At 40.4% G+C, this 18758-nt stretch overlaps 1 protein-coding gene across 1 annotated transcript in view; it reads right to left on the reverse strand.

The window, feature by feature from the left end:
- Nucleotides 1–238: 238 nt before the first annotated feature.
- Nucleotides 239–18758, reverse strand: part of Anapc1 (anaphase promoting complex subunit 1) — an 80897-nt gene continuing 62377 nt past the window's right edge. Inside the window, exons 40-48 of the mRNA XM_048352346.1 lie at nt 16531–16648; nt 15610–15687; nt 15241–15308; nt 13650–13788; nt 10859–10945; nt 7602–7697; nt 6196–6394; nt 4601–4735; nt 239–1138 (exon numbers count right to left, since the gene is read on the reverse strand). Coding sequence (XP_048208303.1) covers nt 1023–1138; nt 4601–4735; nt 6196–6394; nt 7602–7697; nt 10859–10945; nt 13650–13788; nt 15241–15308; nt 15610–15687; nt 16531–16648 — 1036 coding nt within the window. The 3' untranslated portion in view covers nt 239–1022. The remainder of the gene's footprint in view (nt 1139–4600; nt 4736–6195; nt 6395–7601; nt 7698–10858; nt 10946–13649; nt 13789–15240; nt 15309–15609; nt 15688–16530; nt 16649–18758) is intronic.

Consider the following 18758-nt stretch of genomic DNA (forward strand, 5'->3'; position numbering starts at 1 on the left):
AGCTATTGTGATCATCTGCTACGACTATCCTAGACACATCTTAATTATTACCAATGAGGGAAACCACAGAGTCTATTATATTTCTTTGGGTCTGGCTCACTTCACTTAGTATATAATTTTTTCCAAGTCTTTCCAAGAAATGGACTGTTTGATTTTTAAGTAACAGTTCTTAGCTATGTAGAGCAGGCTTCGTGTATTAATATATTCAGGACGCCGAAACAAAATACTCAAGACTAAGTGGCTTAAACACGAAAAATTTATTCTTACAGTTCTGAAAGCTGAAGTCCAAGTCAAGGCGCCAGCGGATACAGTCAGTTCTGGTGGGGGCCTCTTCCCAGACAGCAGAAAGTCGCCTTCTCGCCGTGTTCTCACATGGCAAAGAGAGAATCGTGCTCTTCTCACGAGGCCACTAATTCTACCAAGTCGGGAGGGGTCTCATTCTTACGACCTCACTTAACTTCAGTTATCTTTTAAAAGCCCTATCTCCAGATCCAGGCACACTGCGAGGGCTTCAACAGTTGTTTTAGGAGGATGAAGTCGGTAACACTTCATGCTGAGAAGTCCTCCAATAAGGTTTAACACTTTTGACTGACAGGGTCACACCAAGAGAAAGTCAGGCACGCTCACAGGCAGCACAGGCAGCACAGACTAAACAAAACAAGTAATATCTTGGACATGATGAAAGCTCTTTGTGGCAGCAGAAAGTAACATTGCTTCTTTTAAAACTTTGCAGTTTTGAGCAGACAGCTTACCTACACCACTCTAGTTCAAAGGTTTCAAAATCAACCCGCATCACTCTCAGGTCTAAAACTAAAGCTATCAAATCTTACAAACAAAACAAGTTTATTAACAAAAGTAAATGTTGACTGATGTTGACTCCTACGATGTTAACGCTGACAGAGTTGAAAAATATGGCAAGGTATGTGCAGCTTAACTCCCCTAAGTATAACATGAAACTTAGAAACATTTCCTTAGCTCTGATGTTTGGTCATGATTTTATGCACAAGTCACACCGGACAGGGTCACATCACCATTGGCTGCGGATTTCCAAGGAGCAAAGGCGCCAATCTGAGCAGAGCTCGCACAGGCATCTTCAGCTGTTTAAATCTGAAGAGGAGTTCCGCAAAGCTTGTGCTTCCTGGAAAATGAGAGAGGGAGAAACATGTCTCTTAACAGCCCCTGCCATATACCTGCCAAGAAGCCGCAGACGCAACATGTTTAAAGCTAGCATTCTTCTTTGAACACAAAGACCAGATCCAAACATGAAGTTCCAAACGCATTCTAAAAACTTCAACCTAGTCTGTAGTTCAGAAAATGGCCTATAGCTATGTGTGAAGTTATTAACACTATTGAACTCTAGTAAATTTGCCTCTAGCCTCAATCTTAAGTGATTTTTAAAACTGTTTCTACCACTTAATTCCTAATCTATAAACACAATCTTTTACCTGACAATAGAAAGCAGGCTGAAATTAAGTAACAGAAGTTGATCTAATGCAAATTCCCCTAAATAGCAATGATTCTCAAACCTTGGTCCAACAGCAATTATATGTAGTTCATGGGAGTGCAGCCTGGGCATGCATCTAGGGTTTTGGAAACTGCCCAAATGATTCTGCTGTGCACCCAAGGGAAACATGGTGAATTATCTGAACTTAAATATCATCATCCTTCTCATCTCCAAGCCACCAGCCCCAGCATCAAAGTTGATACTCCTTTTTTGTTGTATATCTCATAATTTTTCACTGTACACCAAATGTCGTTTCGCCCTCCTTCCTTTTTATGAGCTAGGGTCTTGTAGATAGCCCACACAGGCTTTGAGAACCATTCTCCAGCCTCCGCCTCTCAAATGCTGGGGTTACAAGTATATATCACCAGAGTTAACCAAATTTCACTTTTCTCCAGTGCTAAATATTTTTGTATGTTAGCATTACTAAACTTTGTTCTGAGAGACAGTTAAAAATTACACGAAAAGGGCTGGGGATATAGCCTAGTGGCAAGAGTGCCTGCCTCAGATACACGAGGCCCTAGGTTCGATTCCCCAGCACCACATATACAGAAAACGGCCAGAAGCGGCGCTGTGGCTCAAGTGGCAGAGTGCTAGCCTTGAGCGGGAAGAAGCCAGGGACAGTGCTCAGGCCCTGAGTCCAAGGCCCAGGACTTGCCAAAAAAAAAAATTACACGAAAAGCAATCTGACCCTCATGTTGTGCTTTTTAAGATTTCTAAGGTGGGACCAGAATTCTGTCTTAGGCTATATTTCTTACAACTGAGGCAAGACCGTGAAGCTATGGACTAGGCACTATTCCCAGCCTTGGATAAGCACTGAACAGGTGCCCTCTAAACCATTTGGCAGCTCTTATAGACAGGTACTCCCCGTACAGGTGCTGACCAGCAAGTTCTCTTCTGGTACTCGAGGATCCTCCACAGAAGTCTGGCATTCTCTGTCACTCTCCCGTCTCTGGAACTCATTTTGCAAACTCTAACTCTGCAGGTCTGTGTTCCCAGCTTCTTGTCAACTCAGGAATCTTCTAGGCCCTGCCTGGGTTCCCCTCCCCCTCCCAAGCTGGAAACTCAAAGTAAGCTGGGGCCTTGCTCACAGGCTCGTCTTGCCCGTTTCCCAGCTCTCAGGTCACTCCTCTGCACTGCCTGAGACACAGCATTTCAAACCCACAAGTTCCTAAGTATTACCCAATATTTCTGATAATAGCATGGCTATTCTGCCTTCAAATCATTTCCTTTTACTTTTAGTACTCTACCTACTTCATGACTGGGTATGATTGTCTGTATTCATTTTGCTTAGGGCTCTTCGATAGCCACTGCCCATTTTACAGAATTTCTAGCTTCTGTCTCTTCAACTATTGCTTCTATTCATCATTCTGTCTCCTCTTATTCTGTGATGGCAACTACATATTTGTGTTTTTTTCAGGATTCTAAATGTCATTTACATTCCTTTCTGCTTTTCTACCCCCTCTTCTTCCTGAGCAATCTGTGTACTTTCTACTCACTATCCGCCCAATTCATTTACCTACTATCTGCTATGCTAAATAAGTGTACTGAATTTGTAATTTTAATTACATTTTTTCAGCTCTCTAATTTCCACTTAATTTTATGCCAGTCCTGGGGCTTGAACTCAGGGCCCAAGAGCTGTTCCTTAGCACTTTTGCTCAAGGCTAGTGCTCTGTCCTACCACTTAAATCACAGCTCCACTTCCAGCTTTTTGATGGTTAATTGGAGATACAAATTTCACAATCATTCCTGCCTGGCTGTCCTCAAACCACGATCCTCAGATCTCAGCTTCTGGAGTAGCTTTAACTACAGGTATGAGCCACCAGCACCTGGCAACTTTTTTTTCCTTCCAATTATGAGTTTCTGGTAATATTCTTTCTCTATCTCTCCTCAATCTTTTTTCATGGAAATATTGGTAACAGCCATTTTAAGTCCCAGTTTTGTTAATTCCAGTATTTGGAAAAACAACATGCTTATCCCTATTATCTGTGGGTTTTTCTACTCCACGGGGGGGAGGGGGAGGACGTGTGTGTGTGTGTGTGTGTCTGTCTGTCTGTCGTGGAAGATGAACTCAAGACCTGGGCACTGTCCCTAAGCTCTTTTGTTCAAGGCTAGTGCTCTCCACTTTGAGCCACTGCTCCACTTCCAGTTTTCTGGTGGCTTATTGGAGATAAGAGGCTCACAGGCTTCCCTGTCTGGGCTAGCTTTGAACTCTGACCCTCAGATCTCAGCCTCTTCAATAACTAGAATTATAGGTGTGAGCCACCAGGCACAGCTTCTAAAGAGTCCAGTTTTTTATTCAAATTTAAACCCCACTTGGTTACAATTAGAGGATCTTCCTCAAACAGAATGCAAGCAGAATGTAGCACAGTCCTTCCTTCTGCTTGGGCCTGCTGTATTTTTGCTCAAAGGGTCTGCCATTATTCCAAAGGCTGAATGCTTAGCATAGCCACTTTGGCTGACCTTGAACTCCACCCTCTTGACTCCTTGCCACGCCCTGCTGCTGACATTTGTGCTCCCATGTTTGGCCTTTCACTTCTGCCAGAAAATATCCTGAAGCATGTTTGCATGCATATGCAGGCTAAGATGTGGTAAGTGCCTCAAGAGAACAGCACACCCAGGATTTGGAATGATGATTCAACTGTTAATTTTGCTCCTGAAGTTCTGGGCTCCTGAGCAATCACACACTCAACCTGTGGCTCCTTAGCACCACTGCTCTGTGGGAAGCCAGGACAAACACAGAGTAAATCCTCCCCATCACCCTTTCTCCTTTCTCTGAGGAGGGCTGCACTCTAGCAAGTCCCATCTGCACACTTCCACCAGTTCCTTTCTACAGCTACTGCACGTGTTCTGTCTGGCTTTTATACTTGCTCTTGTGGGACAGTCCATCCAAAGCAAATCATTCCATCACAGCCATGACAAATGTTTCCACATGGTGTAAAGACAGTTCGGTTTTGTTCACAGAAAAAGTGTTCAATGACAATAAATCGTGAAGATGAAAGTCATTAGAGAAAGAAACTCACTAAAAATCTTTGTCCAAAGAAACTAAAAATCTAAGCGTGTAAGAGAGATGCTGAACAGGACTGTGTGTGCAATTACCTTCTAGTCCCATGGGTGGCAGGTGCCTGGGAGCTGGCACGGCGTGGTAGACAAGGAAGCAGGCCAGCATGTTCAGCTGCGATTCCTCCACAGGCTGCCCACTGAGATAGGCCTGAACACACACATCGCCTCCACCTGGGCAAATAACACAAAAGCTGAACCAACTGAGGACAGAACTGGGAGGTAGAGGAATGCCTGGTTTTCATTTTTTTAATCAAGAACATGCTGACCCTATCCCTCAAGTGTTTCCTGCAAGTAGAACATTATATATTTCACTAAATATGTATGATTGCCCCCTCGTTTTAGGAATTTTACCAAGTAGCTTGTCTAAAGATAGCAAAGCATCCCACAACAGTCACAAAAGGACCGAAAAAGCTGAGAAGCAGCCAAAAGGCAGCACTCGCATGTATGCCTTCAAATGTGTGAGCCAGGTTCATGCCTGTATTCCAAGCTAGATGGAAGAAGGTGGCTACGCATGAGGAATGGAAGGCTAGTGGCAAGCTTAGGTTACATATCAAGGCCCAACCTCAAAAATCGAAAACTAAAGATCAAGTGCATCGCTCAAGTGGTACAGTGCAAGCATGAGGCCCTAAATTCAATTCCCAGTCAACAAACGAAAACCAAAATAGAGGCACATTTTCTAATAGTAGCACTTGGGAAGCTGAAGCAAGAAGACTGCAAGTTTGAGGCCAACCTGGCTACAGAGCAAAACCTTGTTTGAAAAAATTCTCCCCCAAACAAAAAATGAACTTGCTAAAGCACTTGACATAAAAGCGTTAAACAGTACTATCCTAAGCACTGAAGCTACTGTGGCCAACCAAGCCTGTGACTGCCAAGTCTAAAAGCACTATGAGGACAGTGGTCTTACAGAAATATGACACAAACTGACATGCCTGTTAAGGTCTCTAAGGTGCATCTCTCCAAACACCTCTTACCTCACCTTCTCTCCACCAGGTAACACACACAAGCAATGTCCTCAGCTACTCCAGGACCAGATGTTGGTGAATCTTAGCCAGAGGTTTGCAGACTTCAGAGCTTATCAGAACCCCTGGGTGTTTGTTAAAACATGGCAGGGGCAGGTGTGGGGCAGACCCACCAGAGTATATGGTTTGGTAGGTCTGGGGTTGTGTCAGGAAAACACTACTTCTAACACGTTCCAGGTGCCGCTGCTATTTCAGCAGCCACGTTTTGAGAACCACTGGTCTAGGGCAAGCACAACAATTCTCAGCCCAGGGAGAGTGAGATATTCTCTGCCACAAAGAAGGGAGGCCTAAGGAATGTGCATGAGACAGCACAGTGCCCCCCCCCCGACGGGTGTGGCCCTCAATGCCATGCTTCTGCCTCTAGAAGCAGCTTTCTCCTTCCTCCAGATTAGTTGAAGGTAAGGAATATTGTAGCCATTTTACTATCATAAAAGCAAAAAACAGCATAAATAAGGCAATGCACAGTGCAACCAATGGAACCTCCGGACAGCCAATGAATCACAATTTTCCTACTTCCTCCTTCCAAGTTAGCTGGTACTACAGGATACACCACCACTCTTGGCTGGCAAGTCCACTGTATCTTAAAGCCCTAGGGCACAGTACTAACATTACCTTGCAGCCACTGGTCCAGAATGTTATCGACAGTGCACTTCACCACTGGCAGGAATTCAGAGTTCATAAAAAGCCCTCGCTTAGGTTGGTTCTGCAGCCGCTCCTGATGGCTTCGCGAGCTAAAAAACTCTAACACCAGCTTTATCTGCCAAAGGTCAGATGTATCAGGTATTTCTCTTTTTTTAAGTCCTCGTATAGCCTGTAAGAAGGAAGAGAAATGACAATCCAGCCAGTTTCCTGGAAATAAAAAAAAACCCTATTTTTAACAAGTTCAAGGAGGTGCTGCTATTTCAGTAGTGATGTTTTGAGAACCACTGGTCCAGGGCAATGGCAACAATCCTGTCCCCTGACATAGTGATCACATTAGGACAGGTGACCTAAGCTGAGTGAGTGTGAAACATTCTCTACCAAAAAGAAGGGAGGCCTGTTGACCCTTCTGCCTGTCTCCCCTACTAGGGGAGAAAGAAAGCACAGGTAGGATACAATAACACAGCAGGGGCAGACCCAGAATCCCAGGGGGCAGAAGGCAAACACAACATTACTGATCTTGCAGCTATTCAAATCCACCCTGAGATCTAACTATCATGGTTCAGACTAACGGCTTAGCTTAACCGCATATCAAGAAACTGTAGGTGTTCTAACAATCTGAAGTGAATAAAGAGCCTTAGGAAAGCCGTTAAGTATTCATTTCTATAGTACCTCTGTTAGGTAGGCTCTTTTAAAATGAAGATCTCAAAAGAAATTTTAAAATGAACTCCAAATCCCTAAATCATGAATTCTAGAACTTGGATTTCAAATCCCTACCATCATCAGAACACAATTTGCCCGTTGACTATTCATCTGCAGTCTTTTCCACAAAGAGGCTTTGCCAGAAGGGAAGAGACCACACAAGGATGCTAGGGGCCAAGGGAGGGAATGTTTTCTTTCTCCTCTAGTAGGGGAGAAGGGTAAAAGGGTCAAGAGGAAGCCTAAGAAAAAGGCAGCACCCAAAATAGCACTCATGGCACCACCAAGTCCCGGCTTTTTGGATATATCTGTGGTGGATTTCCTTTTTAAATATTCTAAAAGCAAATAAAATGAAAGACATTTATGATCCTTGCTACATGGTTCAACAGGTCACTTGAAATACAGAATAAACACCAGAACTGTAATTGGTTATGATGGGCACCAGTGGCTCACACCTGTAATCCTAGCCACTCAGGAGGCTGAGCTCTAAGGATCATGGTTTGAAGCCAGCTCAGACAGAAAAGTCCCCATGAGACTCTTATTGTCAGTTAACTATTCAAAAATCGGAAGTGGTAGAGTGCTAACCTTGAGCTACAGAGCTCAAGGACAGTACCCAAACACTGAGATAAAGCCCCACGACCACCCATCCTCCCCCCAAAAAGAGGGTTTTGGAACCATACCTGATCCATTGCTATGTATGCAGGCAACATCTCCGGGGTCTCCTGGGTAACACATTCATAAAGTACTGAAGAAAAGAGATCCAGAATTTCCTGTTTCTGTGGAAAGTTGTAAGTATTCTTTAATACATGAAAGTATATTCCAAAATCAATTCAAAGATAATACCATTTACAGATAGGTATCTAGAGTATACCATCCTATAGCAGATTATACACACCAATCTCAGCAGATCATGGAACTTCTTCCAAATAGATTACATCTTAGGCCATAAACAAGTCCTAACAAGTGCTTAAAAATAAATTCTTGTATCTTAATAGACAACGGAATAAAATTAGAAATCAGAAGCAAGGAAAACTACTACAAAAACTACTCAAATACACTTTTCAATGATCAGTAGTAGATACCTGACAAAACAAAAATTTTTAAATTCCTAAATTCAGATGACCTACCTGAACCTGAGGGACAGAGCAAAGGGAGTGCACTAAGGGAAAAGTATATTATAGCCATAATTGCCCACACAACACAATCAGGGACATCATACATTAAACTGCCTTAAGTTCTTAGATAAAGAAGAACAAACCAATCACAAAGTCAGTGGATAGAAAGAAATAATAATTAGATCACACAGTAATGAACAATACTACAAACAATGAAACACAGAGTTTTCTAAAAGGTAAGATTGACAAACTTCTAGCCAAATTAAACAAAAGGATATTCAAATTAATAAAGTGAATCAAGGGGCTGGGAATGTGGCTTAGCAGTAGAGTGCTTGCCTAGGATGCATGAATTCCTGGGTTCGATTCCTCAGCACCACACAAACAGAAAAAGCCAGAAATGGTGCTGTATCTCCAAGAGGAAGAGAGCTAGCCTTGAGCAAAACGAAGCCAGGGGCAGTGTTCAGGCCCAAGACTGGCAGAAAAAAAGTGAATCAAGAGGATAAGCACAATTAAACATATCTATAGTAAGTAATGACTAATAATAAAAGCCCAATAATAAATAAAAGCCCAAGACCAGATGGATTCACTGCCAGACTTGGAAGAACCAACATCAGTGCTCCTCAAACGATTCCAAAATTACAAAAGGAAGAAATGCTATCAAAGTCATTCTAAAAAGCCAGTATTACCTAAATACCCAAACCAGATAAAGATACAACCACAAAAAATTAGACTAATTTCCTTAATGAACACAGAAGCAGGAATTCTCAGTAAAATATTTACAACATGATTCCAATGACACACAAAAGGGATTATAGACTATAATCAAGCTGGTTTCACTGCAGGAATGCAAAGATTGTTTAACATACGCAAATCAATAAATGTAATACAGAATATATTCAATCAGTGGTTTTTTTTACAAATCACATCATTTTGTTAGATGCATAAAAAACCTTTGATAAAATTCAAAATGTTTCATTTCATGACAAAGCTGTGACAAAAGTAGGTGTAGCTGGCTCTTGCTCAACTTCTTTTGCTCATAGCTGGCACTCTACCACATGAGCCATACTTCCAAGTGGCTTACTGGAGGTAAGAGTCTTGAGGATTTGTTTGCTAGGCTAGCATTAAACTGCAATACTCCCAAGGAGCTAGGATGATAGGTGTGAGCCACTAGCACCAACACAGCTAGTTTATTTGTGGCCAAGGCAACAAAAAAAAAGCATGGGAGAAAAGAAAGTCTCGAACAAATGTTGTGAAACTAGATATCCAGACAGACAACTGAAACAACGTATCTGACTCCTGTCCTGTACTCAATTCAATATGGATCAAAACTCTTCATGTCAGACCTAAAACTTTGAAACTAGTACCAGAAAATGTAAACTAGTACGCCACTAAGAAAATGAGTATGGAAGTTCCTTAAAAAAACAATACAATGTCCAGAATGGCAGAAGGTGAATAAAACTGAAATACATCTTGTCTCTTCTATGTATGCAGATGGCATAATAAGTCATTAAAAAACTGTTACAAACAGGAAAGACAAGAAAAAGAAAGCAATAGAGGAGGTAATTGTGATGAAGTACAATACATGCATATGCAGATTATACAATCAATGTACTTTTTTTAAAAAACCAATTATAAGTGGGGTTGTGCCTGAACTGGTAAATCATTTGCCTTGAAAGCATAAAACCTCTGACCTTCTCACTAGCTATATGATCATCATGTGACTTCTCTGAGGACCAGTTTCCTCACCTGCAAACTCAGAATCTAGTAACCTACCTATTCCCTAGAATTAAATGAGAAAATTATGCCAAGTACTCAGCAGAGTACATATAGACAACAAGAGGGGAAGATTATTTCCCTCAAACCCCTCAAAAATGCAATAAGGTAGTTCTGCTCTAACCTCAATTTTAGAAATAAGGAAACTATATCTTGGAGAGGCTGAAAGTTTTTTCCAGGCCACATACACTTGTACAAGCCAGGCTTTAAATCTTGAATCATTTAATTTCTACATAAGCTCATTCTCCATCTGTATAGTAGATTAAAGAAAAGATCCAGTAAACATTGGAGTCCTGACAAGAATTCTATTATTAACAGAAATTATGTAATATAGGGAGGAAACAAATGTGTGTATAAAATACATAAATCAGTTCAAGAAACAAACTCTTGCTCATAAAAATTAATGTCTCCTATTAAGGTAAGAAGTTACTGGGGCTGGGGATATAGCCTAGTGGCAAGAGTGCCTGCCTCGGATACACGAGGCCCTAGGTTCGATTCCCCAGCACCACATATACAGAAAATGGCCAGAAGCGGCGCTGTGGCTCAAGTGGCAGAGTGCTAGCCTTGAGCGGGAAGAAGCCAGGGACAGTGCTCAGGCCCTGAGTCCAAGGCCCAGGACTGGCAAAAAAAAAAAAAAAAGAAGAAGTTACTGAATTTAATTATTTTGAACTGTGGCAATATGTATTTGCCAAGCAAAAAACATGTAATGCATTTGAGACATCACCAATCAAAAAGACAGATATGGGGGCTGAGGATATGGCCTAGTGGCAAGAGTGCTTGCCTCGTATACATGAGGCCCTGGGTTCAATTCCCCAGCACCACATATACAGAAAACGGCCAGAAGTGGCGCTGTGGCTCAAGTGGCAGAGTGCTAGCCTTGAGCAAAAAGAAGCCAGGGACAGTGCTCAGGCCCTGAGTCCAAGGCCCAGGACTGGCCAAAAAAAAAAAAAAAAAAAGACAGATATGGATATTACAGAGTTTTGGTGGCTTACAGACAGAAATAATAACAGATTATAGTTCTGGAACTCAGCAAAGCACATAATACATACCTGACCCATGTTCACACTTGGTTTGCAGAAATATTCAGCAAATGACAGAAGTGCTGGATCAGAAGTGAATGATGAAACTGTTTCTGGCTAAAAAAGAAAGTCAAACATCAACAATAATGTAAGTGAGATAATCACAGATTATTTCCTTTCTGCTCAAACTGTAATGCATGCAAACTCTACTTCCCCCTTTCACACAATATGCCCACAAAACCCAAAATGGTTCTAAATGGCTAGAACTTCATCAATCTGTTCTGCTAAGAAGTTTCTTTTTACAAACAAATATAAGCTATTTATGTACCAAAAGGCCAATAATAAACAGACCTTTCTTACTAACCCGCCCCAAAAGGCTTTCTTTTCTCCCTCACTCACTATCTAATTAAAAAGCCTGCTACAGTAGCTACAATTGTTACTGATCGAGAAAGGAGATAAGAGTACCCCTCAATCCAGTCACAAAAAGGACAAATATATGATTCCATGTATATGGGAGCTACACAGAGGCAGGAAGCAGAAAGCAGAGGGTAGGCAAGAGAAATGCAGAGTTAACAGTATCAGTGGCCAGTGGTTCCTGCCTATAATCTTAGCTACTCAGAAGGCTAAGATCTATAGATTCTGGTTTAAGCCAGTTCATGCAGCAAAGTCCATGACACTCTTATCTCCAATTAACCAGCAAAACACAGGAAGTAGAGGTATGACTCAAGCGGTAGTACACCAGCCTAGAGCAAAAATAACCTAAGGGACATTGTCCAAGCCCTGAGTTCAAGCCCTAGTACCAGCACGCACGCACGCACGCACGCACACACAACACACCACCAATACCAATATACTTTATAACACTGAATGTCACACTTAAAAATAGCTAAGACAATACATTTTATGTTATATGTATTTTGTAACAAAAAAATGGGAATAACAGGCTATCACTCAGGGTTCAAGACTGAAAATGGAATATGCATCAGCAGAAACTCTAAAGGACAGAAGAGAGCAATGACCAAAGAATTTCAAGCCCTGAACAATATAACTTCCAACCCAATACTATCATGCCCAGAAAAAACTTTCTTTAAAATTGAAAGAGAAATAAGACTTTCCATGCTGAGCATAATCTGAAGCAATCCATGCCAAATAAGCCAGCACTGTGGAAGATACTTGAAGACTACACACAGAAGAGAAAGGAAGTGCTATGCAGGCATAAGCGCTCAGGAAAAAAATAAATAAGTAAGAAATAGAAACCGCTCAAACATTATTAACTCAGTAACCCAGAAAACTTCTCAGGCTAAGAAGGAAAACGTTGCCAGGCACCAGGGGCTCATGCCTATAATTCTAGCCACTCAGAAGACTGAGATGTACAGATTGTGGTTTGAAGCCAGAGCAGACAGTAAAGTCTGTAATACTCTTATCTTCAATTAACTACCAAAATTCAGAAATGGAAGCATGTTTCAAGTGGTAGAGGGCCAGCCTTGAGCAAAATAGATAAGGGCTAACACCCAGGCTGTGGAGTTCAAGACCTAGTACCAGAATCCTAAAAAAAAAAAATTTAAAAGGGAGAATGTTTACCAAATGAAACTAGAAATCAACCAGAGAAAATACAGACACTACAGGAGCACATGGAGACTAAAGAATATAGTTTAGAATGATCAGTGAGAAATGAGACAAACAATTTTTATAGTCATACAGTGAAATTAAAATAAAAAATACAAGTTACCAGAACTTTTGGGATAGAGAAAACACATTTCTAAGACGAAAATTTATAGCTATGAGTACTAACACTGAAAATCAGAGATATTGCCAATAAATAACCTTTGGTGCATTTCAAGCTCATAGAAAATTAAGAACAAATGAAAACTCAAATTAGTAGACAGAAAGAAATAATGAAGATCTAGGCAGAAATTAAGAGACTAAAATAACAATACAAAAGCTAGGCACCTATAATCCTAGCTACTCAGGAAGCCTACGTTCAAAGCCAGCTCAAAGAGAAAGTCTGCAAGACTCCATTTCCAAAATAATCAGCAAAAAAGCTGGGCTGGATGTGTGATGAGTGCCAGCTGAGTGAGCAAGTCAGGAAAACTAGAGGCCTTCCGAGTACCAAGGGGGGAGTAGAATAATACAAAGGACCAATTAACAAAGAATGGGTTCCTTGAGAAGACAATCACTTAGCCATACTAAAGAAAGGAAGAAGACCCAAGACAGACGGTAAGTAAGGAAGAAGACCCAAGACAGACGGTAGAGATGAAAAAGGAGTTATTACAACAGACTGATATTCTAAAACAACAACAAAAAGTAACTAATAAGAATTAGTAGTAAATTAAACAAACAAAAAACACTAGTGCTGCCAGGCTCCACTGGCTCATGCCTGTCATCCTAGCTACTCAGGAGGCAGAGATCTGAGACCTGAGATTCAAAGTCCATGAGACTCTTGTTGCTAATTAACCAGCAAAAAGACAGAAGCAGAACTGTGGCCCAAGTGGTAAAGACTAGCCTTGAACAAAAACATTAAGGGGAGGTACTCAAAAAAAAAAAAAAAAAAAAGATGCTAACTGGTAACTTAAGCATGACTAACTTAAAGAGTAACAAGTAAAATTATTAAGCCAAATAATTTCTATAGTGTAATGACTGTGGGTTGGACTTTGTAAATGTAAATCCTAGAGTACAAACAGACTGTACCTATTTTATCATGCCTGTCACATAAAACACCAAAGAAACCCAAAGTCAATCAGGCTACAAAATGTAGCAATAAGAGGAAAAGCTACATAGGCCTATTACCTCTCATCTTTCAGTTTATACTAATCAGTACTACCTTGAAAATCCGGGCTTCAGAATTCCTGTTTGAAACAGTCTGAGCCAACAAACTCTGCCATCCCATTGGATCTTCTTTGTAGGAGAGCTGGCCTGCCCTTAGCTTGACATATAAAACCCCATCCTTGGAAAGAATAGACCTGAAAGAAAATTAATTGACAATAATGAATTTAACATGAGGTATTATTGACAGTTCTCAGCTGGAAATACAGTGTTTTCCAATACCCTGTTAAAGGGAAATAAAGTCTCCATTATTCTCCACCATTATTCACTATGTCTATACAAGAAAGCCTGAAATAAGTAAGAAAACCAAAAATAAAGTTCCACTTCTCCTTTGAATCCACATCCATAGGACTTGCTAAGTAACTAGAAAGAATTCTTACTATCTGTTCAAGTGTATGTTTCAAAGGTAATATTAATTATGTACTGTTACTATCTAATACTTGCTGGAATTCCCTATATCCCCTAGTATGCATGGGAAAATGGAGGCAGTAAAGGGCTATTAATTGGTTTGTGCCAGAAAAAAAATAAAAAGACAATAATATAGAAATTTGCCACTAAATGATGGTAAAATACAAATTAGGACCAAGTTATACAAACTTTTACATGCTTGTTAAACTTTCTAGAAATTTAAAAACTTAGTTTATATATGACATGAGGTATAAAATTATGAACATGCCGAAGTTACTATATGAATGACTATTTCCATTCAAGAACACTACCAGAATCTAATTAAAACATGATCATAGTAAAGTATGTATCTGATAAAGCAATAGTAATCTATCTGACAAACGCTGGGATTGCAATCGAGTTCCCTTAGTGAACAGACACGTATGTCTTACTGTCTCATTTTGTGCTGGTACTGGAGGATGAACTCGGGCCTCACACCCTCACCTGGAATGTCCACTCAAGGTTTATATTCTACTATTGGAGGTATGTGACCATCTCCAGCTTTTTGCTGATTAATTGGAGATAAGCGTTTCTTGCATCTGTCTGCTTAGGCTGATTTCAAACCTCAGTTCTCAGATCTCTCTCAGTTCTCAGTGGCTACGATTTTAGATATGAGCCACTAATATTTGGCTCAGCCCTATTTTCTTAAAATCTTACATTACTGCACTGACAATTCCCTTAGTTTCTCAAGCTAAATTTCTCACTGAAAAGTATAAACATTTCAAAGCAAGAATGGGCTATCTTTTTTCTGCCAAGAATCATTTAAGTACTTTAACATCACTCACCAGCAATTCAAAAGTATCTCTACAGGCAGACATCACAAGCAGCTGATTTTTAAAAAAGCAAATGTGTCTGTCTCTCATGTACCAAATGACTTGTAGACCTTATTTTTCCCTCAGGCTAGGTTATTTCCTACCCAGCACAGAGCATGATTTCCAAATGAAGTTTCACGTTCTAATAAAAACCCAATTTCAAAGACATAGACCATTTTATTATTCAATATGTCCTATATACTATCTTGGAAGAGATCAAAGAATGATAAACAACATTGTAGGTAATCTATAATTTTACTTCCTCATGTACTACCCTATTTACTTCCTAGAAGTTACTCTGAAAAAAAAAATATATATATATATACTTACTTCAGGTGTTCTATTCCCTTGCTTAAATCTATGAGCAGTTCCCAGTATCTTGGGCCTTTAATTTTAATCTGCCAAGATAAATATAAAGAGTCAACAAAAAAATGAAACTGTCTTTCAAAAGTAACACCTCAGAAATAGTCATGAAAAGGTTGTTAAATTCCATTTCCTGAGAAAAAAAGCCTATGAATCATGTTTTGAGGGCACAAGATTCCTCCTGACAAGCCCTTCTCTGCTCTTCGTGACTGTCCCTCCTGCTGCTGCGCTCCTGTTTTATAGAAAGCATTGAGAAGGCATGCAGTCACCTTTAATGTTACACCATTCTTTGCATTTATCACTCTGATTGACTCGCCCAAGTCATGCCCAACTTACCTGCTTTAGAAGGTGGAGTTCTGGAAGAAGGGTAGGAGCCATCAGTTCTTCTTTGGTTTGTTCATACCACTGAGTGCCCTTTATAAAAGTTAAAGTAGAGCCACAGTTTACTTGGTAAGGAACTACAAAGAAGAAACATCCACTATTCATCTCCCCCTTTCTCAAAGATATTAAAGGATATAAAAATCCTCTCTGATACTCAAATCTTATTTCTGAATTCTATTATAGGGCATGCTTCTCCCACCACTTGGAGCCTTGGTCCTTCACCAATCAGCACTACTAACAGGCTACACTGCCATGGCTTACCACACACATGTTGAAAACAAGTCCCAAGTAGCGACAAATCTCAACCCACACATTGTCCACTGTGACAGATGCCCCAAGTCCCACAGCTAGACACAAACACTTTTACACTCACGTGTCCCTCTCATTTTCACAACTCTATTCTCAGTACATCCCAACCTGGTTCCCCAGTGGATAGAAATCCCCTAAGAACTATAACAATGTCACCACATTTCTATACAGAGGCCAGAACAGCTTTGATACAGAGGAGGTGCTGAACAGCTTACTGAAGGAAGGTGACATGATCTAAGATCTACTTGTGCATCTAAATAGTCAAGTGTTCAGCCAAAAAGGATTTAGGAATATTTCTAACTCAACTACTTTTTGGAACAGCAGTACTATCCATGTAAAGTTACCAAGATCATTTATAAGCTTTAGAGACAAAAGAACAGCTGTGAAGGCCTACAACACAAAGTCAGAGACTATAAATGTATGTATACTGTCCTGGCAAATATACAATAACTTGGGAAGCTCCACTCATTACTGTCCCCTCTTACTAGACAACACTTCTGAAATGTTTTCACCTGCAAAGATGAGTGAGTGGTAATAAAATAACAAAGAAAAGCGAGAAAGAGTTACCTTATAGGTAACTTCTAAGAGGGCATAGCAGGGCGTGTTTGTATCCACATCCACAGGTACTAGAAGCCTTGGTTCTGCAGCCAGCACATACAGGTGCCGGAGGGCCTGCAGATGATACCTGGACACAAAATACAGAGGAATTGACAGCCATTGGAGATAATCTCCTGCCTACATGTTCCAGAGGGCAAAAGTTGGAGAAGGACTTAATACTGATGAAGGGTAATCTTAAAATCAGGTGTCAAGTTCAATAAGAAGCATGAAGAAATGATCCTTTAAAAAGTATCTAAGTGATCACTGACCCAAGAATATTGTCACCCAAATATTCAGTTAAAAAGTTGTACAATATGGGGCTGGGAATATGGCCTAGTGGCAAGAGGGCTTGCCTCATATACATGAAACCCTAGGTTCGATTCCTCAGCACCACATATACAGAAAATGGCCAGAAGTGGCGCTGTGGCTCAAGTGGCAGAGTGCTAGCCTTGAGCAAAACGAAGACAGGGACAGTGCCCAGGCCCTGAGTCCAAGGCCCAGGACTGGCAAAAAAAAAAAAAGTTGTACAATAAAGTATATAGTCTTAACATGAAAATATTCACTAAAAAATAAAGCACTGATAAAATCAGTCCCTCTCAAATATCGTTCTGCTCAATATTGGCATTTCTTTTCACTGTCTCAGCGATTTGCTTCTTGTTCTCTTTTTTCTCCCTCCTCAAGAGACTGTAAGGGAAGATGCCAGTTTTCCTAAGATAGTAAAACTCATCTCTATCTCCTCATCAGCACACAAAGAAATACTTGTCCTTTGAAATACACAGCATAACAAAAGTTGATGGGAGCATAACATAGGAATGTATAAGTGCATACTTTTACATTTTTGAAAATCACTTATGGTTTAAAATTTATATTTTAGGGGGCTGGGAATATGGCCTAGTGGCAAGAGTGCTTGCCTCGATTACATGAGGCCCTGGGTTCGATTCCTCAGCACCACATATACACAAAATGGCCAGAAGGGGCGCTGTGGCTCAAGTGGCAGAGTGCTAGCCTTGAGCAAAAAGAAGCCAGGGACGGTGCTCAGGCCCTGAGTTCACGGCCTAGGACTGGCCAAAAAAAAAAAAAAAAAAAATTATATTTTAGAATGAAAATGCACAAGATTTTTACATTTAAGATCCTATAAAAGACAAAAAAGTGTGTGTGTGCATGCACGTGTGCACATGCACATGCGCACTGGTCCTGGGGCTTGAACTCTAGGCTCTGGGAGCTGCCCCTGAACATTCTTGCTCAAGGCTAACACTCCACTACTCTGAGTCACAGCGCCACTTCTGGCTTTTTGCTGATTAACTGAAAATATTCTTATCTTACAAACTTTCCTTCCCAGGCTGGCTTTGAACTGTGATCCTAATATCTCAGCCTCCTGAATAGCTAGGATTAAAGGTATAAGCCACTAACACCTGGCTATGACTTCAATTTTTTTAAAATTCTACTAAAAATAAAATCAATAGGAAAAAAACCTTAATGTTTAAAGATTATTAATGCTTATCACCAAATTTCTTCAAGATAGCTAAACTGACAAATAACATGACCAGCTCAGGATGGCAGCTACCCAAAACTGACAACATTTTTCTAAATAACAGAAGCTAAGCTGAATGTCACTGCTGTATAAATTAGCAACAATGTTCTCATATTCTATCTGCCAGCAATTTGGATTTAAGATGGGGCTATTTTGTAAAGCAGTCATGTTTCTTCTTTCACTGCTATACAAGTACTCTGGCCCCTCTCTGAGCAGACAACAGGAATGCCATCATTAACACAGTGGTTACCAGAGATGTTGCTTATGAGAAACTGCTCTTCCCCTCTGGCTGGTCACCTCTGGGGAGAAGCAAGTCACTGTGCTCTCAAACATAATGTAACTTGACGGCCACTATATAATTTGAGATCATGCTGACTGCCACTTCTAAACTCTTAAGAATTTTTTTTCTGCTATTGTATTTGTCTCTTCCATGTTATTTATACAAGATATCTCATCAAAGAGGAAACTCATCATTCTCATTTACTCTTGAATTAAATAATTATAGCAGAAGAGGTATTTTCTGGCTTTTTGCTTAGCTAATTTGCTGATAAATTTATCCCTAGAGATAATTTGCCCTATTTCTCATTTTACTGCAATTCTACAGACCTGAGACCTGAGTTGGTGGAAACTGGTAAATATCAAATGTTTAAAGTTCTCTTCTAGTCTA

Source organism: Perognathus longimembris, chromosome 8 (genome assembly GCF_023159225.1).
Source record: "Perognathus longimembris pacificus isolate PPM17 chromosome 8, ASM2315922v1, whole genome shotgun sequence".
Taxonomy (NCBI): Eukaryota; Metazoa; Chordata; class Mammalia; order Rodentia; family Heteromyidae; genus Perognathus; species Perognathus longimembris.